Raw genomic sequence first — 24,909 nt, 5'->3', positions numbered from 1 at the left:
TTGGGACAAATCGTTTCACTTTCCTGTGCTTCAGTGTCTGCATCCGTAAGGTGGGGACAATGATGATAAGCACCTCTAGAGCTTCTGGGACCCTCTGACCAAAAGGTTAAGGCTGGAGTTTTCACTAGTCCTATTAATACTATTCTATGACTGTGATATGAAGGGAAGAATTTTCCCCTAGGCAGTGCTAGGTCAGGTGTGTTTAAGGCTGTCTCCAGTTTTCACTGAGTCAGTGGCTTTAGGAGCCTGGGGTCATGCCCTCAGACTTGCTTTTTCATTAGTGCTCCTTCTGATGCAAGCCTGAAAGGGCAGTGACAAGCTTTCTTAAAGCTAGCGATGAAATGCCCTCAGTGCAGCATCTCTCTCCTGCAGACACGGAGCCTGTGAGCACTGTCCCTGCTGGCAGACAACCTGGTGGCTGGTAACCAGCAACAAGTGAGAGGAACTTCAGCTCTGCTTGGCTTGCCTTAGCGTCCAATGCTGGCTTTGGGAGCCAGCTCTGGAGCTACAAAGGGTGTGCAGAACAGCTGTCAGCTATACTAACCACGTCCCCAGCACAGAGATAAATTCTGTCCTGTGGTTTGGTGCTAAGGAGTCATAGGAAGCACTGTGCAGAAAAAAGCTCCCAAGATCAGGGCCTGACTCATTGTCAATACAAAAGTATAAACTACCCAGCACACCTAACTTGCAGGGAATAGAGCATCTTCATCAGCGTGCCGAGTATCAGAAAATCCCAGTGGAGTAAGAAAGATGCACACGTTGCTGGGCTGGGTCTAATGCATCATAATGGGAAATTTAGAAAAAAGAAATAAATATAGCTTATTTACAATCAAAACCGAGAAGATGAACATTTCTGTGCAACAGATAATTTACAGGTATACATAGAATTTGTAGGTATACAGTTAAGTGTATATAAATCTGTGTGTGTTTGCGTACATTTACTTAGTACAGGTAAACGTTAGTAATGTCAATACTAGAAAGCATTATTGCGCTAAAAATATCCCAACAGAAGCACTTTAGCTGGCTGTGAGACAGATATGGCTGATCTGCTGGGTTTGCACAACCTAAATATAGCCCAAAAGATGTTTCTGACACACTTGCCTCTCCGGTTGTCAAACATACTCTGAATAGGAGTTCGCTGAAGAAAGGAGTTTCTGTGCTTTCAGCATGTGGTCTTTTTCCCAGTGAAGTAAATGGGAAAGCAGCCTTGGAGAATGTGAGTCATCTGATCTGTCAAGCTGAAAAACCATTAGGCAGAGACAAGGCAGATGGAAATGCTAATGCGATTCAGGCTAAAGGGACATTTAAAAATGAGGCTTTCTTCCTCATCTTTGCTCATTCATTTTAGGTAAGCTCCTCTCGGTGGGTAGGGCACCAACATTTTCCCTTCAGTTCAGCAAGGCAGTGTTTGCTAGGTGCCTGCATCAGTTATTTACCCCACGTCAGCCAAGACCAAGCCGCACGCGCTCTCTGTTTGCTTGGTCAGTGAAATACCGTGTCTAGGCCCCCATCCTGCCCTCAGCAGCAGTTAGCGTGTTAACACTCGGGGATGGGGGCCTGACATCTGCAGCCTCCAGCTTGTGAAAGAGGATGGCACAACGCTCCTGTAACACAGTAGGTAAAGTTGGGTGAAGTGGGTGTTCTCTAGGTTTAGCTTGTCCCAGGCGTGAGGAAAGCTATATGCTTTCCTTTCTTTCTTTACGCTGATCCAATCAAATCTAATATTGATTTCTACAAGGGCACCAACAGGTCCTAAATCAACAGAAACCAGCAGTATCATGGAGAACGACAGTGTCTCCACACAGACTCGAGTCCTGCTCTTGAAGGAATAGGGGACGTGAACCTTAGTGGGCAAACCATCCTAGGAAACACCACCCTCGTTAGACTGGTACGTGTACCTGCCTGAGAACCCAGCCCTCCGTTTGCTGCATAATGAAGACCCCTCTAGCTATTGAATGTTGCTCTTTCCAATGTACTACACAAAGTTCACATCCTGGGTTTTTAGACATAGTCTGCTTTGCCTGACACTGGTGTATACATATGTTGGTATGTATCGTTTCAGCTACAGACCTGCATGGTTGATATTTATTGCTCGACGTGTGATCCAAACGGAGAGCGAACAGGCAACCGCAAGGACTTCCCCATGCATTTGTAACATTGTGGGCTGAGCTGCTGCAACCAGGAAGAAATCCACCGTGCTACCTCCCGGCAATTGAAAGTACAGTGGCATAAGGGAGTTATATCTCCCTAAATCTGGCCTCAGGGTCCTATTCTTTCACTCTGCTTTTGTTAATAGGTTGCTGATTTTCTTAAGGCAATTTTCCATATTTTTTTCTAATTATTTATTGGTGTTTAACAAGTACTGAAGTATAATGTTTTTAATTTTCCAGAAAAATTAATTATAACTACAGTATTCATCTAAGTGAATAGGATATAGTGGGGTATTTGGCTCACCTCCAAAGTCTCCATTGCTTTCAGGTGACTCTGAATGGATGGCAGCTGTCCATCAGGCCAGGCAGACAGCTTGCTTGCAGTCCTGTCACAGGTGACGCTCCACTTCTAGGCTGCCTCACTGCAGAAAGATTCCTTCTGCACCTGGGGTGGAATGAGGCCCTGGCTATGCAGGTACAGATTTGTTATTTAAAAAGTCACACCAGTCTATCAGTCATGCAGGCGGTGGTGCCAAACACCCTGCAGCTTGTATTGGAGCGGGTTGGAAGAGAGGTGACCAACCGATGGCCCTGGAGCCACAGGCAGCGTATGAACTGCTTAGATCCCTGCTCATCCCACAGCTGCCTCACGCAGACAGCTCTGCTAGGGGGACACTGATGTCCCCAGGGCTGGAGCAGACAAGCCAGCAGCAGCCACTGCAGCCGTCGTTTCCCAGCTGCCCTGGACTGAGCTCCATGGCCGCCATTAGCTCCACACCACCCTGTGCTGAGACCTCGAGATGTTACAGCCAGGTCCTTCAACTGTCCCCAGCACCCCCTCCCCTGCCTGCCGTACGTGCCCTGCGCCTTGCTGCCTGTTTGGTATTTGGCTGTTCAGGTGTCCTGGTTTCACTGGGTTAGGGTTAATTTTCTTCTTAGTAGCTGGTGCAGGGCTGTGGTTTGGATTTGGTGTGAGAAAAGTGTTGACAGCACTCTGATGGTTTTAGTTGTTGCTGGGTGATGTTTGTACCAAATCAAGGACTTCTCAGTTTCTTGGGCCCTGCCAGCCAGAGGGGTGGAGGGGCACGGGAGACTGGGAGGGGACAGAGCCAGGGCAGGTGACCTGAACTAGTCATATGGCGTCATGCCGAGTATATAAGCTGCGAAAAAAGAAAGGAGGAGGGGGACATCCAGCGTTATGGCGTTTGTCTTCCCGAGTAACCGCTACATGTGACGGAGCCCTGCTGCCCTGGAGATGGCTGAGCACCTGCCTGCCCATGGGGAGTGATGAATGAACTCCTTGTTTTGCTTTTGCTTTACTTATTAAATTGTTCTTATCTCAACTGCTGAGTTTTACATTCCTTCCCGATCCTCCTCCGCATCCCTCTGGGTGAGGGGGGAGTGAGCGAGCGGCTGCGTGGGGCTTGGTGACCGGCTGGGGTTACACCACGACATCAGGCCAAAAAGGTTAGGCATAAATGAAGTCATGTATGGGGGGAAATGGTAGCTTTACATGTCCTGCCTACTGCTTATAATAAAATCCCACTTGTACGTGACTAAGCTAGGAAGTAGTACACATTAAACTATTCAGAATAATAGGTATTTATTTTCAGAGCTATTTTCATTAAATATTGGTATAATAGATCCATGTCTGAGGTAATAAATTAAAAATAAAGTCAAGATTTCAGTCCCATATTTTTGCTGCATATTTTTTCTACCATTATACATAGTTTTGAAGCAAACACACATAGTCCATAATTCTGAATGCAGCCAGGAATATTATTTTAACACAGTCACTTTTTGTTCCACTATAATTTTGCTGAGAATGGTTATTGCATGATACACTTTTAATAGATGTTTTAGTTATACTAGAGTTTTCTATTAAATCACACATACCATAGTTATAGGAAGATGGGCATGAAGATGTGCTTTGAGCCAAGGACGGCAAATATTGAATCAAGAGTGATAGCACATACTGCAGGTTTATTGTCTGCCTGCACTAAAGCCCAGATCCAGCAAAGCCATTTCAGTGTGTGCTTAGCTTTAGACGTGTGAGTCGTTCCAGTGTCATCCATGGCCTTAAATGTTTGCTGAATCAAGGACTAGCCACGCCTGCAGACCTCCGTTGATAGTTCTTTAACTGTGTGTTAACTGAAAACAGTTTTGCTGGTTTCCTATTTTGTAAGATATTTTGTAATGACCTTCGTAAGATTTTTCGTATCAGTGAAGCACCCATGAAAGTTTCTAACCTGGTTCATAAATACACTATGAAAAAATAAGCAGCTACAATGACTCTCTTCTACATGTTTTGTTAAAAGCAACACCTGGTTTGAAAAGTTATTAAAGTAATTTTTCCCATGGTAAAATATATTTAAAAAAATAAACTCTTCATTTCATAATCTTCCATCAAACATATAAGCTCATTAAAGGGCGGGGCATACCTCAGGTATTTTCATTTATAAATGCAAGAGACTGAGTGTACCAATCTTTTTGCACTTAAATGCTGGTGGTCATAAGGCCCTTTCAGCTAAGTCTCCATCAAGCCCAACACTAGTGAGCTAAAGAAACAAACAAACGAAAATTTTGCTTGCATATACCTTTTTCATAATCCTGAATTGAAAAAAAAATCCTCTCTGCTTAGAAAAAACCTCTTATTTAACTGCTGCCATTAAAAAAGTATACCTCACCTCCATGTTGTTTTAACTTTAATCAGTGATTCTGAATACAAAGAATTTAAACACTCACTAAAATTACTGTGGCATGCCGTCAGACTCTTAATGTTCAAAAATTGTGCTAATCCCCACCTAAATCAGGAAGCTATAGTTTAGAGCTCGAGCTAATGCTTGTCTTGGTGTTAAACGTCTATTTCCACCAGATTTTCTTTATTCTATTTTGCAAATGACTGACAGTGCTCATGATGTGATCCTGAAAAACTGTTTGGTGTTGTTACCAAAAGCTATAAGTCTGTGTGAAAACTCTCCATGCTCATGCAGTGAATTGCATCGTTGCGGGGGACCGTGGCCTGCACTGCAGTGGTCTTGGGCCTGGCCACGGGGGCACAGCTGCACAGCCCAGGGTCTTCAGTACTCCACCGAGCTCACAATTGCCATTGGTTCATCAAATGTTGCCAACCTTATCTGCTTTGGAGTAGGGATGGAGAGAATTTCCCCAGTGTCAGTTGGTGAGTGAATACCATTGTCTATTATGTTTGAAACTTCCTCCTCGTGATCCTCGTACAGCGTGTTGATGTGCAGCAAAGGGTGGGCTGGGTTGCAGTTCAGTGCAGGTGTTGGCTCTGGCTTGACTTGGTTCAAAGTCATACTTGTTGCAGCAGAGGTTGTGGCTATATGGTTGTGGTTACATGTGACAAAAGCCCCAGCAGTAGGCACAGTTCTGCATGTCTCAGATGAGTATAGGATCTCTTTTGCAGGATGAGAGGTGTCTAAAAGAAAAAAAACCAAAACCAGCCAGTTAAAAGACAGGTAGTCTTTCACCTTTCCAGTCCATCAGAGAGGAATGTTCTGGACCAATAAAAGGCATTGGCAGTTTTGCCACTGATTTCAGTGGGAGCAGGAGTGGACACAAAAATGAATTGTCTTGGGACCCTTTGAGAAATCCAACAGGACTGTTTCAAAACAACAGGGTTGTGAGGTCAGGGAAACAGGACAAACAACAGATGGGTTTTGTAAATCTTGCTCTTTGTTAGCATGCTCATGCTTCCTTACATGAATGGTGTTTTCGTAAAATGAACAAAAAACAACTGAAAAGTATCTTTTATTCTCCTCTACAGCCTGGCAGGTGTTTTTCAAATGTTATGATTGAATGTTTTGACAAACGTTATGACTGTTGAAATCCACCGGATGGAATACAAAAAGCACTGATATTTTCAATGGGAAAAACTAGTGGTTACACATTGTAAGCCACTCGTCTTTAGAAAGAACTCAGCAATTTGACATTAACTGATGTCTCTTTCCAGAAATTGTAAGTCTTCCTTACCTGATGGACTGCAATGTAGGTCTAACTCAAAAGCAAAGCTGAAAATTTTAAATGGGAATGGGGAGTAACAGAGCCCCAAAACTACAGTAATTATTTTTTGCCCTTAAAATATTCAAGCACTAATTTAGATGAAGGTAATTGAGACCAGAAAACCCCAGTAGTTTTGAGGAGTTGAAATCAGAGCAGGTGACTGGATAAGGAATGTGTAGAATAGCTCACATGCACATTGGGGAGTTGGAGGGCTCTAAGGAGCATAGGGATTTGGAAGTGACAGAAACTTTTATACCTCAAATCACTTCTTTGCTGGGCAGTGGGGTGACGGTAGCTGTCAGTCTGTCGAAGCCCAGAGGGAGGTCTTAGCTTGTAATGAGATGAGAGCCATTGCTTTAAGTACATACAAATCTTTCTGCAACTTCAACTGCATAGTGCTTCTTTCTTATGTCAGTAGCTTACAAAAATAAACAAGAAGATATCTGTCTATCAGTTTATCTACTGATCTATCACTTTTCTTAATGCTCACATGGCTTTCCTCATCACTCTAGCATACAACAATTATTGATATAATTGAAACACTCCTTTGAGGTAAGAAAGGGACAGAATTTCCAAGACACACACAGGCAACTGAGGCACAGAAAGAGCATCTCCTGTGAGGCTACATGGGAAGGGAATGTCAGAATTCCTGAATCCCTGACCAGCATCCACACTTCAGACCATCCATCCTCTGGTCCACATGAGACAAAGGGCAATTCAAAACATCTCTTATGTGCGTGAAGAACAATACCAGTAGTCTGAGTTGTAATTTCCTAGGTGGCAAGCACATGCCAACTCCTAAGAACTGGTAGTTAAAGAGAATTTTTTCTACAGGCAGCTTTAACTGCCATTAGCACAGTTTCTCACAGACTGCTAAGTGGCTGTTACTGGTCATCTACCATGGCAGTTCCCATATGACTTGAAAATAAGGCAGGTTTGAAACATGCCAGGTGCTGTGTAGCAGGAAAGGTACCATGGAGGCCAAACTCTCCTCATTTCCTTGGCAAGGCATGACCATATTCGTAATTGTGAAAATCTGGTTACACTTGAAAAATTACCTGCACCTACAGCCTCGCATGCTGTTTTGCGATACCTGTTCTCTATCCTTATCCTCCATATAGCTGTCAAAGAGAGAGAACCTCCATTTCTGAGGCTTGCAAGACCTAAGATTATTGCTATCCCAAAATCTAGCAAGGTAGGTCAAACAGTTCAGATAAGCTTTGAGTTCCCGAAGTTCGCTATGCAAATTATGGTCTGTGGAGGTGGTATAGGCATTACGGCATACTGTACCTTTGAGAGAGGAGGTAACGTGTACTACGACATTCTCTTCCTGGTTTAAAAATCCACCCTCTTGGCTTTTTGATGTAGGCATCGAGGGGATGGCTTGAATCTCTGGCTTGGTTTTTTTGCTACTAAGTATATATGGATGAACATCCAAGGAAAAGTGTCGCGTGTGTTTTTTTTCACTGCTTGTGCTTGGGATGGCATTTGGCTCAGTTTTATGAGCAGACGATTGCTGTGAGGTTTTTGCAGCAGACTCCAACAAAGGAGCTATAAGGCTGTCTGTTGCTGTTTTTCTCCGCACAGGCTTCGGTTTTTCAGGTTTATGGTTCTCAACCTTCATAATGGCTAACTGTTCCTTGAATGGCTGAGGAAGGGGATTGGTAGTTGGGATCCATTTCATTTTCTTCCTTGGTCTCTTAATGATGAGCTGCTCATTAGCATCAATGTCTGCTGGATCAACGCTAGGGTCTATTGTTTGGATCCCTGAATCACGCATGGTTGGAGTGGCATCATGGTTGGACTGGGCCAACGCTGCAAGCAGCTGGCGTACCACATTGTCATACATCAGATCGCTTTCATTTGTAATAAAATCCAGACGGTTCAGTGATTTTATGTGGTCCCGATTTTCATTACAAAACATGGCCAAAATATTGATATCACAAAACTGGGACTTCTGCCACTGTTTCTTTGTCTTTATTCCAACTTTGTTCAGTTTATCAAATATGAAGTTAGACTTGCGAAATATGAAGAGGTGAATTAAGTTGATGAGGATTATCAAGTTCATGAAACAGAGGAGAACAATATCTACACCAGCAATAATCCGCTGGAGCTGGACAGATGGCAGTTTACAGTTCACTCTAATGTGCAATTTGGAGCTGCTTGTTTTGTCTGGAGGCTCTCCTAGTGCACAAGTAAATTCATTTTGCTTCTGTGTAGCATAGTAGGTGGATAAGTATGTGATTGGTATGATGCTTAAAAAGATGATGAACAAATGTCTCGCAAGATAAAGCTTAGCTAAAAAGTTACTTCGTCCTCTTCTTTCCAGGTATTTCTCAAACAAGTTCTGTTCAGGGCTTTTTTCCTTCTCTGCATTCTCAATGATTTCTCTCTTCTCTCTCTCAGTGATCCCTGGGCCTTTGGACTGAATCTGTTTCTCTATTTTTGGTGCCCGCCCTTCAGCTGCACGGTGGTAGCAGTTATCGATCTCCTGAAGCAAAAAATTAAGCTCTGAAGTCAGTCGGGTGGAGGCCAGAAATTCCCAGCCCAGAGCTGGAATGTACATTATCCCAGCAAAAGCCAGCAGTGCATAAGGTAGGAACTTATGCTCAAACAAGGAGGGCCAGTGGCTGGCATCAACTCCTGGCAAGGCATCTTTTAATTCTGTCCAACAATATCCTCTGGCATACAAGGCTTGATCGCGGGTGAAGTTGTGTGGTGTGTAACAGTATATTGGCTCCTCTGTATAACAGAGAGAAAAGTCACTGCTGTGCATTTAACCTACAAAAGGAGCTCTGGAAAATAAACATTTCAAATTATATCAATTTTTACTGTATCTTTACATGACCGTTAAGCCCTCCATGTCTATTAGGCAGCTCAGCCTGCACACATCTTCACAAGCCCCCAAGCAACACTATTTACCTGTAAGTTTTAGAATGAACCTGAGCTAGAAATTTCAGTGAGAAATACATATTTTGGTTTAATTACCTCCCTGAGAACAAAATCCTAAACAACTGTGACCTAAACTCTGTAAAGCTAAAAGACCTGATAACTACTATACAGCAGCTGAGGATGTTATGTGCAAACGCTGAAAGGCTCATTTAGGTGAAATTTAAGGTTCACCCCAGCTAAATATTCTAAATAGAAAAAAAAAGTTAGATGTAGCTGAAGGCAATGTTTTTAATCCTTATTAACAAAGTCTACTCATTGGATATGGTAGAAAAAATTGAAACTTAAAAGACTTACAAGCATTTAGTCAACTGCATCCCTCCCAGCTAACACTCTTGAATTAAAGTGTGACTAACCAGGACAGAATCTCGTGTGTTAACTGTACTTATCACTATGAAAATTTAATTCTACATTTGAAATTGTAACATTGTTTTTTATACAATGTGCAATTAAATGCTGGAACTTGCTTCATACAGTATTATGGAAGAAACAAATACTGTGGATCAAGAAAGCAATCAGACAAAGTAATGGAAGAAAAAGTATAGCAAGGATTATTAAATGCACAGTGATGTAATTTTTCTCTCAGGACATGTTTAAGTCACAGGCTGCTGGAGGGTGGAAGGGTTTATCAAAGGAATTAATACCATATGCTTGTCTATTTTAACACTCCTTCCTAAGCATTTGCTTTTTGCCATCATCAGAGACAGAGTGCTGGGCTAAAAGGACTTTTGTCTCGACCCAGTAGATAAATTATGTTCTTACACAATTACATTTTTCTAGCAATACATAAAAATAAGATAGAAAAACTTGTGAAAGCTAGAACAGTATTAATTGCCCAAAGAATAATGACCATTATCAAAACACCCTCTTCAAAGAAGAAGACCATATCTTCATATTTTGGCAGGTAGAACAAAGAGAATATATTTTACAGTGTTCCGGTGTACCTTTTAAAAACTTTCTAATATTAGACCCACAGGAAGAAGGAAGGCATGTTCTCTTGAATTGAGAATTGCTCAAGAACACCCAGCTTGCTCCATTTCTGAATGCAGTCTACAATTCAGATTGAGAACAGCTCACTGGAAGACAGTGGTGGTACTGTTCTCTTAATAATATAAATCAATAAAAGAAATACTAAAATATAGTGTTTGATAATAATAAAATATTAAAAATAAATAGGTAGACGAAAACCCTTATCCTTTTGACTTAACAGAGGACTCCTTACTTAAGCAACTGTTTCTCATATGCAAACAAACCAAAAGCATTTACTACTTCTTTGGTAAAATGTTGGGGTTTAAACTTCTTCTGTGACCTACAGAGAGCTACATACTGATAACTGCACAAAAAAATATTTTTTTAATTGATTCAGTGAGGAATCTTTTCTAAAAATACAACCAATTTAAACCAAATTGACAGAATAGATGATGCTACCTAAGACAGCATGTGAAGTAAGCCTTGCAAATTCTTTAAAGACCTTTAAATTCTTTAAATTCTTTGAAGACTATTTTTAAACGATCTAACTTCAACCTCAGAGGAGAGCTTAAAGCACTGTAATGTTACACAGCTTCCCATTTAGACTATTTTTGTGTATTTACAGCCATGTGCTACAAGAAAAATGCCCACTGACTCTCCTGGTTTTGGTAATTACATGTATGTCCTCCCAACCCTACGCATGAAGGGATGCATACAAAAAATTTCAGCTCCTCCTATGAGAGAGTTACTGTATGATTTCCCAGGAGACAAAATAGATTCTGTTGTGAAAACGTTCCCATGGGGGAAAAAAGGCAAAGAAGCGTGGTGTGTTTCTCATGAGCATAAATATTTTTAATTGGGTGTCCCTAAGCTCAGTAGAACCTGCTAATATGAAACCTAGTTTCCTGTGACAGACATGGGTTCATTTCCCCTAGGTCTCAACACCATGAATACTTGGGAAGACAGTAACAAGCATTCATATAAATCATCCATCAGGATTATTTTTGGATTCGTATATCAGTTGCTACTACCAAATAAACAGCAAGTAGTTCTCTTCACTGATACCTGAAAGTTAAGATGACTTCTCCCAAAATGGCATACATACAACAACAATCAAATATATATTTATTTTATACATTCAAAAAGGAAAAATACAAAAATGTATTTACATTTACATTGGATAGATCAGTTAGAGACTCACTCTGCCCTCTATCCACTGCCACTGCTTCCAGTCTGAAGAGCCTCACAACTCCGGTTTGGACTGAGCAACTTCATTAGAGGCTACTTTAAAAATGGGGCTGCCCAGACCAGTAGAGAAAGCAAATGTAATTTTACAGGAATTTTTTTTGCTTTTCCTGGTTGCCTGGTAAGTTGTGAGAGATCTCTCACTTATTGGGATAGCTGAGCATGGTGTCCTGTTCTTATTCAATGTTTTGTTACTTGTTGACGCTAGTTCAGTATTTTCTTTGCACATTTGTTAAATTGACATGATTTTCATTATATGCCATATAAATCCCAAGACCCTTCAGATGAAGCCCAATTCTCAGACAAGTCAGTGGGACTTCTGATAACTGATTCAAGTGGGGGCAAGTGAGTTTCAATGCAATTTTATTCGAATGGCGTTTTCTAATATTTGAGCCATACTCACCATCAGTGAACGCCTCTAATTTTGGTGGTTATTCCACAACGGAACTTAGCTTAACCTTCTCAGCATAGGACTTGACTCACAGAGCATAACATCAGCTTAGGAAGCTCATTCATTTAATCCAGACAACGAAGAAGAGAGGAATACCCTTTCAGATAATGTTTCAAAGCGAAAGACTAATTTAGCTGTTGCCTGGAGGAGCCTGTCTCTCTTCATTGACAAAAGGCTGCCAAGCAAGATGCCACTAGGCTTGAACTAGCATCTGTGAATGCTGCTTCTTAGGGGATGGCAGCATTTAACCTGGCATTTAACACCGTGAAGGTGTTTGACCCCATCATAGTAGGATATGGACCTGCTTCTCCTCTACTGCAATCTCTGTCCATCAGGAATAAATGAAAAAGAAAAGCACTAGGTCAATAACTAATCTTGCTTGTTATGAAAGATGGCAGTAACATATAGCTGGATCTCAACACGCAGATCTGATGAGGACAGGGGAGTAATGAGTTGTTCTCACACACATAGCTCACTTTAGCTGTGAGGGCCCTACTTAACGCAGTTTCAAGAAGGCACAGCAGGCCTGTTTTATTATTTTACAATGTTCCCCTGCTAGGCAAGTAGCATTAAAGAAACAGGCTGTAACAGTGTTAAAATCATAGTTCTGACATGGGATCATGTAATATAAAAAAATGTATTTGCTTTTAGCTTTATATTCATAAATATATAAAGTTTCTACTGATATTCTTATTTCACCCTGAAAATGCTCTAGCAGTTTAATAAGTTTCTTTTTCATATAACCACTCCAGCCACCATGAAATGCAGCTTTTCCCCCAAGACTCCACAGTTTAATTGCATAAGGAGTAACTGGTCAATTATGTAGGAAAAGACAATAGAGTAAGATGCTGTAAAGAACATTTTTGGAAAAGCTTAGGGGACATTATTATGGCTGAGTGGATTGGTCATCTTCTCAATGTTGTCTAGGCTTAAGCCCATAAATGCAATTTATCCCTCCACTCTCCTTGATAGCTACATTCTTGTGAGCCAAAGAGACAGAAATTCCTACAAAAAAAACCCCAAAACAACCCTGACAGCAAGGTCAACATCTCCAAAATAATTTTTTTTCCAGTTCCAAACACTGAAAAGGCAGTTCAGGGTAGACATGTATCTGTGATTTGTACACGTGTGCATCTGTAGCAAAGACAGAAAAAAGTACGGTAACTAAGCTGCCATTTTTATTGGTGGCTGGAATACTAAACTCAACTTTTCTGCATTAAATGGGATGGCTTGCTGCAAGATTTTTTAGTTCTGATGTTCAGAATAAAATCTCAGTTAAGTTCAAAGTCTGAAGGTCTGCCCTTAGATTCACCTACACGTGCCAGAATACAAAGTTCAACACAGTTTCAAAAAAACATCACTCGGAATACCTAAGAACAAGTCCTGTCTTCAGTAATACTTTCCCACAGTCACTGTCATTCCCAGGAAATGTTCCTTTTAAATAATTTTTAAGAGGCTAAATAACCCTGTGCTCATGCTGTGCAGAAATAATTACTACATCAGAAAAAAAGTCCTTGATGTTAACATATTGTATAGTATATTATACTTTATCTTATACTGACGAGTATAAAGATGCATACTAAGAAGGTTAGCTTCCCTTGTTTCAATAATATTAATGATCACAGGAGCACTACATCAGATGTTTTCAACAGTTGTATATAAATACATTTTATAACGCTCACTATGAATGTAAGTAGCTTCTAGAAGTCCACAAAATTATTCTTGTGGATAAGCTATGAGAGACATCTCACTGAATTTTCTGGACATACAAACAAGTTAAAATAAACAAGACAGGATTACTGAGTCAGTTGTGTAATACAATTGATTGTGGTATGCCACCTGAAAAATTTGAAATCCCTTGGCAGCTAAGGTTTTTCACATACTCCATTCTGTATCATCTCATCTCATCAGCTTAAGTACTGCTTCAGTGGAGAAAAATGAATTGCAGGAAGTCATGTGGTATAAAAGGCATAGTTTATGGGAATGAAACAGAGTGCATGGTCGTGAGAAGATAGGCAAGACAGGGAGATGGAGGAAGGGGCTGTGATCAAACAACTCGTTAGAAAAGACAATATGGAAAGAAGGAATGAAGTATGGAAGCTAGGAGATGCCGAGTCTGCTGCCTGTTAGTAAAGGCTCTGAGAAATGCTTGTGGGCTTCCTGCAGGCACAGACTCCCACTCCTACTGTTCCCAGTCCAAGGTCAGCCACCTCCCTTCAGTGGTTTCCCAACCTCCATATACTTCAGTATACATTCAGCTGCTCTCTTCAAGAGGCCCTGAATTAAACACCGTTTGTCAGGCTGCAAGTGCTAGACATGAAAATATGTTAGATAAATAAATCTCCTGCTTAATTTCAACCAGGAAATACAGTATTGTAAGTTCTGAAATTCCTCTATCAAGGGGCTGGGGTGCTGAGGTTCGGGGTTGGAACCCCTGTGAAACTTCCCACTGCAAAAATCAATCTCAGATCTGGAAATGGAGTTACCAATGGGAAAATCTGCTAATTGCTTTTTTAGACCACTCCCGGAAGTTATACCCCTATGCACAATGATGGAAATGCCAGAAGCAACCTTGGAAGTTACCAAGTGCCACATCCCACTCAAAGCAGGGCCAAGACTGAGTTCAGACCAGTTTGATTAGGGTTTTGTCAGTCTGAAAACCTCCAAAGATGGAGACTATACAAGCTGCCTGTGCAACCTGCTCCAATGCTTGATTGTCTTCAAGGTGAACATTTTTTCTTTAGGTCACATCTAGCAAGAATGGCTGATTCACACAGGAGTGATTTTTTTCACATTTGGGAAATAGCCATTTAAAAAAATGAATGCAATGGCCAGTTGCACTAGGAACACATTAAGTAAAATATGGCTAGAAGGCTATCATTGAAATACAAGTGAGCCTCAGTATTGCATCTCAGTCAAAGGAATAGATCAACAGCACAGTTCACCAAAGACGCTCTTTGGGGTATGTGTGTGCATGCATGTGTGTGGATGTCTGTTTTCCTATCTATAAAAAAGAAAACCTTGCAAAAAAATATGAGCTGGTGTACGGGAAACAGAAACGACACTGTCAAGAAAACATGGTGAAGCTGTAAATATGTATCGTTCTCCATTGCCTCTGCAAAACTAAGTTTTTACAAGTCTTCCTGGGAAAGCGAGTGAATTGCATCTAACACAAACATTCCCTTGCCCCTTCAGAATAAAAATAACAATGCCAATCTCTTAATATTCAACACTAAAAAATTCGATCTGCTCCTAAAAAGACATAAGTGACTTCATGCACTGGACAGTTCCTTTGAAGCCAATGGGATTACTCACAGTGCAGAGAATTTGGCACGTGCATCTCTCTTTGAAGAACTGATGCTGTAGGGGGGTCAATTTCAAGCTTCTAAAATATTATTACGATAAAAAGTTATTTAAAGAAATAATGACAACACCTTACAATGCTTTGGGTAGACATTAGAAAGTAAGAAAGGAAAATACTAGTAATAAACAGTATATACCCGTATATAAAAGGGCAAATGACCTTTCACACCTACCACATTCCCAGTGAAATAAAGTATATTCACCTAAAGCACAGTATAAACCATAATAATAAATTGTGTATGCCTCTTGTGACCTCCAGCTTTTAGAATTTACTCTGGAAAAAGAAATCACACCTCATTAATCTTCCAATTGAACTGCATGATTTCAGCATACTAGTGCTGTAATTCAGTAATGCAGAAGGAATAGCACAATTTTCTTACAACAGACAGAAAAAAAGGAACCCAGTTTTCAGAAAATACAATTAAAAAACGAAAAAAGATGAAAATTCTTCTGCTTGCTACACCAAGACGAAAGTAAGTATGCCTCTTCTCTTGTGCAAAAAATTATTCGAAGATCTAGGAGTAAACATTCAGTCTGACCACCACGGTGTATAGGCAGCAGGAGTGGTGCCTAGGTGCCGCTGAACAGGCTGGATTTCCCAGCTCCTGGACAAGTGCTCTCATGCTGGAGACCCCAGTTAAGTATCAGGTAGAGTATATTGATAGATATATTTACTGAGTTAATTATGTAACAGACTCACCCTGGGCCTAGTGCTTCCTAGCTATTGGCTTTCTGCCCTCTTGAAGAGGATTGCTAAATCATCCTTGTGCTGGTGCCCAACCTGCCTATGAAGAAAAGCTGGCATTCCAGTCAAGTTCTCTGATGCACTCATTGTACAGTCCCCTCCATTTGACTCTAAGAAGAAATTCAGTGTTTAGGTAGAATCTTTGATTCTCCCTGCCCATCAGATGCCAGAACACAAGTTTCTAACAGCCAAGATAAATGAGAAACTCCCTAAATTCAGCAATAAATGCCAGTACTTGGCAAGGGTAGTCCTTATCATACTGCTCTCCTTACATTGTGTCACATATGTGTAAGCAATCAGACATACATGCCTCATTCATCTTGGGTACTAAAAGCATTGCACAAGAAAGCAGGTAGCAAACTGTTTATTTTGAGAAACAGAAATAATTTATTTAGTAGTTTTTCAGAAACGTTTAAATGGAAAAGAAGAAATGTCCTGGATCCTCTTCTCTCTGGAAAAAAGAACAAAAAACATTCATGTTACTGAGGTTGAACCTGTAGTCTAAGGAAGTATAACATTATCTAAGCAGTATACAGGTTTTCCATCTCAGTCACACAGTCCGCAAGGACTATGTAACTCTCTACTTTGAATGTGATTTCAACAAATTCACAGCCAAAGGAAAAACTCTCTTAATTTAAGTGGTTTATTTCAACTACTTTATTTAAAGGTTAGAAATCAGTACAGCATGAGGATGGATTCTGGAAATTACTTTTGTGTATCAACTGTAGTCATACAGTCCTATTTAACTCACCAAGTCATATGAATAAGAAAAGAAAACATTCAACAAACTAAGCCTTAACTTAGCAAGCTAATTATTAATAATTATTACTTTTATCAAAACAAAAAGACAATACCTTTACCTTTCTTAGGGAATATTCTTTCCAAATCTGAATATAGGTTCCATGCCCAGGAAGTCGTCCTAAGGTACAAACTTCTCCATGATTAACAAGGTAAGGTATAGCCTTTTTTGCCCACTCTCTGAAACCACTTGTCCTGTTTAAGAAAAAAATCTTGAAAAGAAAGTCCCTAAAGAAATGAGATAGGAAACCACTGCTGCTAGTAAATTTTACTGGCCTATACTCTACAAGGATTAGTCGTAATGGCTGAGATGTAGATAAGCAGTTTCAATGACTGATAGGTAATGGGTTACCCACAGGGGTAACGGCAATGTAAGGGCAGCAGCAGGTGTCCCCATATTTACAATTTATGGTTTTTTTCCTTGCAGGACTGCTGCTTGAACTGCATATATTTTGGATCTGCAGAATCAATAAATTAGTAATGCACTTTCCTAGTGTATATATATATAGTGTATATATATACATTTACAGAACTTTATTCCTTGGATGTAATTAACATCAGCTCTTCTAAAATTAGCTGGCATGCTGAAGTTCACTTACCAGCAATTTGAGGCTGAAAGACTTGTAACACCTGCCCAGGTTATTCAGGAGAGAAAGATACCTACTCCTACTTGGTTGATATGTTGAAGTCTGTTGGAGAAGGTTATTCCAGAAATGGCAACTGTTATGCAGAAGGTGCAGAAACACCTAAATGAAATCCCTTAGGTTGCTACTCTAGAGGAATGTTTCCTCAATAATGAGCTACCATCTGCCATGTGATGGCCACGCGGTATGATGGTAACATCATTGGAAAGAGAGCTTATTTACAATGACTGTACTGTTGAACATCACTAGGAGCATTTCTTCCTGTGCTCAGGAGAGCTCTGTGAGAACACAGAAAATAACCTAAGAAGGAAATGATGATGCCAGTAATTGTACATAGAGGTGTGTTTCTGTATTATAATGTTGCTTTGTATTATGTTAAGATTTAAGGGAAGGTTAGATCTGAATTTAAAAGAATGCATTCATCAAAATATAATTAATGAAATTCAGCCATGCACACAGTCCTACAAAAGAGATCTGAATAATATTTACTTCTAAATTTAGCGCTTACATGAGGAGATGAGTGGAATTTGGTGATGTACAGATCTTCTGTACAGGAGAAGTAATGTGTGAAAATAAGTGTTTTAATGTTTTCCAAAGAAGAAAAAATATTTTTTGGCAATTCAAAAAAATCCCCTCTGGAGATGGATCCCCAAAGCAATTACAAAAGCACCCAGACAGTATGATAATGTGGACTAGAGTAACACCTGAAGTGAACCGCGAAAACATACAAATGCCAAAGTAAAATGAATTATGAAAATCCAGTGAAACTGATGATACATATACGAGGGTGGCTTCTTAAGTCATGAGTCAAGTACAAAATACAAATACAGCAAGCAATATGGAACAGTAGGTTTGTTCCATTACATTATTGTTATTTAATGACTAGAAATGAAAAAGATTGCCTGTATTAAGTACCTCTTGGCATAAACACAGCACCCCAAAAATGTCATTGAAAAGGAAAAAAAATGCCAATAGTTTGCTCATTATGTAATAATGTTATTATAATAACATAGTGTTTAGGAGGCAGAGATGGCCGGTCTACTGCTTTTTGTAGAACTGGTTCCTCCATGTTCAAAGAAATTGGGTTTTTAAAGTAACAGAACCATTTTGATCTGTCACAACAGAGCCAGGAAAATCAGCGTCCCAAGGCTCCCAGGGGCTCTGCCAGTTCCAGTGTGGAGGTCTTCTGCCCTCCTGAAAGGTCATGGATGGCACAGAACAGAAGGTACCTCAAACTCAAAATGCTGAAATACTTACTTCAGCATTTAACTAAAATGCTCCAGAAATAGCCACTGAGCTCTAAGATGCAAAACCCACACCACATGTCTCTGCACCTGGCTGCATCATTGCTCCTTAGAATCTGCACGACAGGCATGGTGCCAGTAAAGAAAAGCAAACAAATCCCCAAAACTCGCTATCATAATGAACTGCTGTATTTCCCAGTTCAAATGGAAGAGTATAATACATACCTGGGACAAAATCTCTGGTGATGTAAATATCTGCAATGATTTCAGTGTTTTTCTTAGAATAAAACCTCCACAAGAATCATGCCAGTCTACTGAAAAATTATTTAGCTTTTGTAACTAAATGTGTATACCTACTGAAGATGCCCACTGCAGTCATTTTTAACACTGACAGAACCCAAGGAACTCAGTAATGATGCAGATTCTTCTTGAAGAGTTGTACAGCTCTAAGAAACAATACAAGCTGAGATTTCTTCTTGATCATGGACGCATAATTTCTATCTCATTTAGGGACAAAAAAATCCCCTCAAATACTTCAGGGTAGCTTTGAAAAAGAGTCTCTACCTTATTCTTATGTATTCACAAGATTTCTTCTTGACAAAGGTGAAAACTAATTAAGTACCTCTTACACAAAAATATTTCTGACCATCTGTTCAAATTGTTGAAGTTATCTGAAAGCATGTACTAAGTTAAAGCTCATCCACATTTTGGACCCCTTCACGTACATGACACTTGAGAAGATAAAGGGGTTAATAGTGCAAACAGGGTCATTAAAGTGCATACAAAAAAAAGATTATGTATACGTGTCAATTAAGTTTGAGAAATGGAATTCATGACAGAAAAATATCTGTAGCCACTAGGAACTGCAGTGGAATGATTACATGTGTGAGGCTCAAGCATTTCCTCAAGAATACCTTTCTATTTAACATTCAGCTGTGTAACTGCAAATCTTTAAATGATCAAAACTCATAGAAAGCCAGCTTGCATATCTTGTGCACAGCTCACGTTTGTGTGTGAACTGCCCTTACCCTTTGGGAAAAATTCCATCAGCAGTGCAAACAGCCAGCAGCTTAACTGCAGCCAGCCTGTGGCTGCTTGTACTATTACAGTTCTTTTTAAAAATATGTGATTAGAAAGCACTTAAACACAAGTGGTACTGAGACACTTCTTAGAAAATTCTCTTTTCACTGCTAATGCCACCTCAGAACCAATTTCTGCACTGGTGTCATCATGTACATAAAACAATCTGGCCCTGTACTTTTCGCACAAAAAATAATCCTCAAAAAATGTCATCTTCACTTTCTTACTGTATGTGGCTTTAAGTGCAGTTGAAGTGGAAAACAAGATCAAAAACCATCCATCAGATAAGTCACATAAGTACAGCATATGTAAATATCTTGCCCTCAACTTGCAACACAAATACAAAGTAGAACTCCATCTCATAATACAGAAATCCTCAACATATACTATTTCAAATATACTGTAGGGTGAAATGCGTAAAAAGACATTAAACTCACTCATATACAGTATTACACTGTGAAGTAAGCATTGCTTATGCAAATGATTACAAATCAGAAAATAAAACAGAAAAACTTGAACTGACCCTTCAGTCATTTAACTTACTGTCTCCTTCCATTACTTCCTCATGAGAATTTTCTAGGAGAAGGGTGGTAGAGGGCTGAGCTACGTAACTGCTAAGAGACATAGAAATACAGTATTTATGAGCAACTTTTTGGTATTTTGTAGGCACTGTTTTATATACCTAGCAAGAAAATCAATGCCAAAGCTTGGCTTTTGATTAAAGTACAGAAGTCAACTGGATGATTGTTTTGCTTTACTTTATTAAAGTACTGGTATTTAACAGCTTTTGAGGGAAAAGCAAACATGATTGCAAAATGGCAAGAATAATTCACTGTGAATAGAAAGCACAAGGCACTACACAAGAGGGATATGACTTGGCAATCCCTGTAATTGACCACATCAGTTCTAAAACTTTTGTAGTTTGGAAACCGAAATATTTCAGTATGGTGAAGATAACACATAACAGAAACAGCAATGTATTCTCCTTTGGGGCCCACCACTCTGGTCCCTTACACAGAGAACTCCCACAGACATTACTGATAGTTTTGTTTCTTAACACAGCACAACACCGAACTGGAATATTTAAACCACTTACTGAAAACATAAAACAATACAAACAAACAAAGCAGCACATCATGAAAACCAAGTATCTCTTCATCAACTGGATTGCAGAACAGTGTCTTGGAAGTTCAGTGAACACCATGAGATGCTTCACTACAAAAGGCTACCACTCACTGCTCGTAGCATCGTTGCTGGTCACAGAGGACAGAATACAGTACTTGCTGACCCAGCAGCATCTTACTTGTAGCTGTGGTTTGTATGTACTAGTTCCATGGTAAAAACAGGGATAGCAGAGGATAATAGAAAAACACATGGAACATCAAACTGATAATTAATATTGTGGTCTAATACTTTGCATTCTGTGCATTTTAGAAAGTGAAAATGGAAACGTGGTGTATATTAAAGGAGTAATCCCTTTTTATCTAGATCCGTATCTCCTCTGACTTACCAGGCCTTGACCCGAGATACTGAAACATCGTAACTAAAACCAACTGCTGAACACCAACACAGTGTTGTTCATTGTGTTGAACTATAGCTGCACTAGAGCCTGACCTACTAACAATTAGAGTTGGGTGGTTTACCATTTTTTTCACTAAATACTAGCCTAAGACTAGTCTGCTTCAGCAAAGAAACACTTCAAATACTTTCTTTAAAAATAAATAAATAGATAAATAAATTAAAAAAACCCAAAACCTTTATTGTGAGAAAAGGAACAATCCAGCAGGCTCCACTGCAGCTAAAATGGAAGGACAAAAGTGACAACCTGTACTCACAGGCTTACAATTTGCTTCTCCACCAGCCAGTGCCTGGTATAGTCACCCATTCCGGCACTGGGCAGTGCAGTACTACCAAATCTGAACTCTCTATTCATGTTAGCTGCATTTTACTTCTAGTCTGCACAGGAATAACTAACTGTTCAAGCTGCTAGGGAATGAAAAGTCAGGCTCCTGGATCTTTAGGCATGGGAAATCAAACCTCCAAGGAGCCAAATCTAAGCATGGACCTTTGCAAAGCACTGCATATACATATGCATATATATCTGCATATCCAGCAGATACCTAAGAATGTATAGGGTGTGACGGGGGTCATGTCATTGTTCTGACAGAAATTCAAACACACTGGTATTTGTATTTGAAGAAAAAATCTAATTGCTGTCTTTAAAGCAGTAATTTCCAAACCCCCCAGCCCCAGAGCAAAAGGTCCCCTGGGACTACCAGCTGTGAGCACTGTTATTCTCAACAGACATTGCTACAGGGGAGGTTTCCTTTAGCCTGTGCTACCTTCTGTACGCACCTTCACCAGGGCTGAACCCTGTGACTCCAGAAAACTTAAATCCTGACCCACCCACTGGGTCAGAGAAACATGCCTCCAAAACTTTCCTTATCATTCTCAAGGTCAACATATACTGGCCTCTAAATACACGATGTCCTGGTTTTACATGAAGTCTGTCCGTGGGTGAGTTTTAGAAAGGGAAACAATATCATTCTTCTCTTGTTGGTGCTCATGTGGGCTTTCTTCGTGTGGGGTAGCTGACTATTGCTCCTAAACTACTTGATGATGATCTTATGCCCAGTATAAATATGGCACATGGATTTATTTTAATTAACTTTCTAGGTGTGTCCTTTCTGGAATCACACTAGTTTTCTTGAAAAACAATAAGGGAGAATTTGGAGACTCAGAAATTATGATGTATGAGGTTAGCTGAGTGGCTTTCCTTTCTCTTATGAAAGAAAGTTTAGGAAGTGCAAAGAAAGGCTGTATGCATTTCTTTGCAGAGGGACCTGTGCAAGAATTGTATCTTACTTCAGCGATCAACGTGAAGTCCGGTCTTCACTGAAATCAGTAGTCAAACTCTCACTGACCCTTTTGCAGCCTGAATTTAACCCTCGAGCACATCCTAGCGGTGTGTATGCCCCAGGCCTTCCCTCCGCAGAGAGCTCAATTTCACCCAAAATGCACTGCCATCTAGTAGTGAAGTTTGGAAAAAGAATTTTCTCCCAATAAATGTTGGCTATGTTACAGATTCATTTACAGGGCAAAAAAAGTGAACCAAGGATGACAGCCCATTTTTTCACGTTGAGACAGACTGTAAGGGCACTAAGAATCCAGGACTGCATAACAAGGAGTGTGATGAGCTGGTTGAGGGAGGTGATTCTACCCCTCTACTTGGCTCTGGTGATATCCCATCTGCAGTACTGTGCTCCGCTCTGGGGTCCCCAACATAAGAAGGACGTGGACCTGTTGGAGCGAGTCCAGAGGAAAGACGTGAAGATGATCAGAGGGCTGGAACACTTCACCTATGAAGATAGGCTGACAGAATTGGGGTTGTTCAGGGTGGAGAAGAGAAGGCTCCGGGGAGACCTTATAGCAGCCTTTCCATACTTAAAGGGTCTTATAAGAAGAACGGAGACAGACTTTTTACTAGGGCCTGTGGGACAGGACAAGGGGCAACAGTTTTAAACTGAAAGAAGGTAGCTTTAGATTGGACATGAGGAAGAAATTCTTTATGATGAGGATGGTGAGACAGTGGAACTGGTTGCCCAGAAAAGTTGTGGCTGCCCCGTCCCTGGAGGTGTTCAAGTCCAGGCTGGATGGGGCTTTGAGCTACCTGATCTGGTGGAAGGTGTCCCTGCCCATGGCAAGGATGTTGGACTAGACGGCTTACAACCCAAGCCATTCTATGATTCTATGATCCATGTAATAGAAGAAATGCCCTATACTCAATTTAAAGCCTTTTGTAACACATAAAGTTCAGATGGATTGTGATTAATTCAGCAAATCAGCATAGTATCTGCTAAACAATTAGGTCTTGCCTTTGATGCTACTGCAACAGTAATTTATCATTTAATTTCTGAAAAGTGATGTAAAGATCAGAACACTCCAATATGAGGACAAACAAATCACTCTCATGAATAGCAAATGCATTAACCTAACTGCCTTTGCTCATGATACTAAAACATAGCTAATAACTTTATCTTCACTCACAGGTAAACAACAGTATACAATATATTTTACTACAGATATAATGATTTTTAAGGTTGTTAATGATCACCTTTTAAATAAATAACACACTCTTTCTTTGTCCTGTGTTGAGGCTGAATTCTGCTTTCATACGTGCTTCACCACAGCCTCTGGCTCTAGAAGGCTTAGTGCCACCCTGGGATGCCCCAGCTTCCTGTGACGATGGGGTGCCTTCTGCACACTCCCGGGGCAGGACATCCATGCTGCTTGACCAAGCAGCTCTCACTACACTTGTTGCACAGACCATACAGTTGCTGTTGACTATGCTTTAAGCTACACTTGATCCCACGCACATAAACTCAAAGGTAGATCAGAGAGATAAAAGACTCTTAGTTCCTTTATGCACTTGTCATGCAGATGTTCCAATCCTCATCAAAAAGTTTTGTGAGAAACCACGGCTTTTTGGTAACTACACTTTTATGTCTCAAGTGCACACACCACTGTTCCAAGAGCTTTACCAACACTGATTTAATAAGATGGTATAGATCCCAGAAAAGGGGGTTGTTCTAAGTTTAGTGGCATGACAGTAGCTTTCCATGGCTTGCAGTGGATATCACTAAAATGGTAAGTATTAGATAAGCACACAAGGGCCCAAAGCAAAGTTGGGAAGCTACTATGATATTCACAACTAAGGGGCAGAAGAACCTTACTCAATTTCATCAGCAAAGTTTGTACTTTTCATACCTAGTATTTAAATTGTACACAGGGAGCATATCCAAAGCCATCAAACAAAGTCAGATTTTTTCCAAAATCAGTGCCAGTGCATGGGTGAAAACATAACACAAACTTCAGTATCAGTAGTAAGCTTGTATCCAGCTGGACTATTGCTATTACCAGGGTCACTCTCTGGACAGGATTGAATTAGTAAAGATGTCTGAGTAAATACTACTTTGTTAACAGAGTAACATCTGATTCAGGTCACATTAAAATTAATAGAAGTTTTGCTCTTGAACTCTGTGGAAGCAGAACTGAATCCACTAACCCTGAACTCCTCAACTCCACCACAATAAAGAATCTATTTAGCTTCATCAGACACTTAAGTGTTTCTATTACATTCTCTTGTATCTTTAATTTTTTTCTTTTTCTCATACTATGTTTCTAACTGCAGACCATCTGAACAAACACATGACATCATATGAGAAAAAAAGTCTTATCTCGTGTT

General features: G+C 40.2%; 1 protein-coding gene across 5 annotated transcripts in view; it reads right to left on the bottom strand.

Annotated features, from left to right (window-relative positions):
• Positions 1-3,757: 3,757 nt before the first annotated feature.
• The window catches only part of PANX2 (pannexin 2), a 24,632-nt gene continuing 3,480 nt past the window's right edge, over positions 3,758-24,909 (bottom strand). For 2 of the 5 annotated variants that reach the window (XM_055808363.1, XM_055808361.1), the window contains exons 2-4: positions 16,759-16,891; positions 7,467-16,349; positions 3,758-5,592 (exon numbers count right to left, since the gene is read on the bottom strand). In XM_055808363.1, the coding sequence (XP_055664338.1) occupies positions 5,231-5,592; positions 7,467-8,952 (1,848 nt within the window). In that variant the 5' untranslated portion in view covers positions 8,953-16,349; positions 16,759-16,891 and the 3' untranslated portion in view covers positions 3,758-5,230. Of the gene's footprint in view, positions 5,593-6,432; positions 6,507-7,466; positions 16,350-16,758; positions 20,279-24,909 lie in introns of all 5 variants that reach the window. The other 3 variants (XM_055808362.1, XM_055808364.1, XM_055808360.1) reach the window with 3 other exon arrangements.

Source organism: Falco peregrinus, chromosome 6 (genome assembly GCF_023634155.1).
Source record: "Falco peregrinus isolate bFalPer1 chromosome 6, bFalPer1.pri, whole genome shotgun sequence".
NCBI lineage: Eukaryota > Metazoa > Chordata > Aves > Falconiformes > Falconidae > Falco > Falco peregrinus.
Note: the sequence above shows the minus strand (reverse complement) of the source record. Positions and strands in the feature narration are given on the sequence as shown.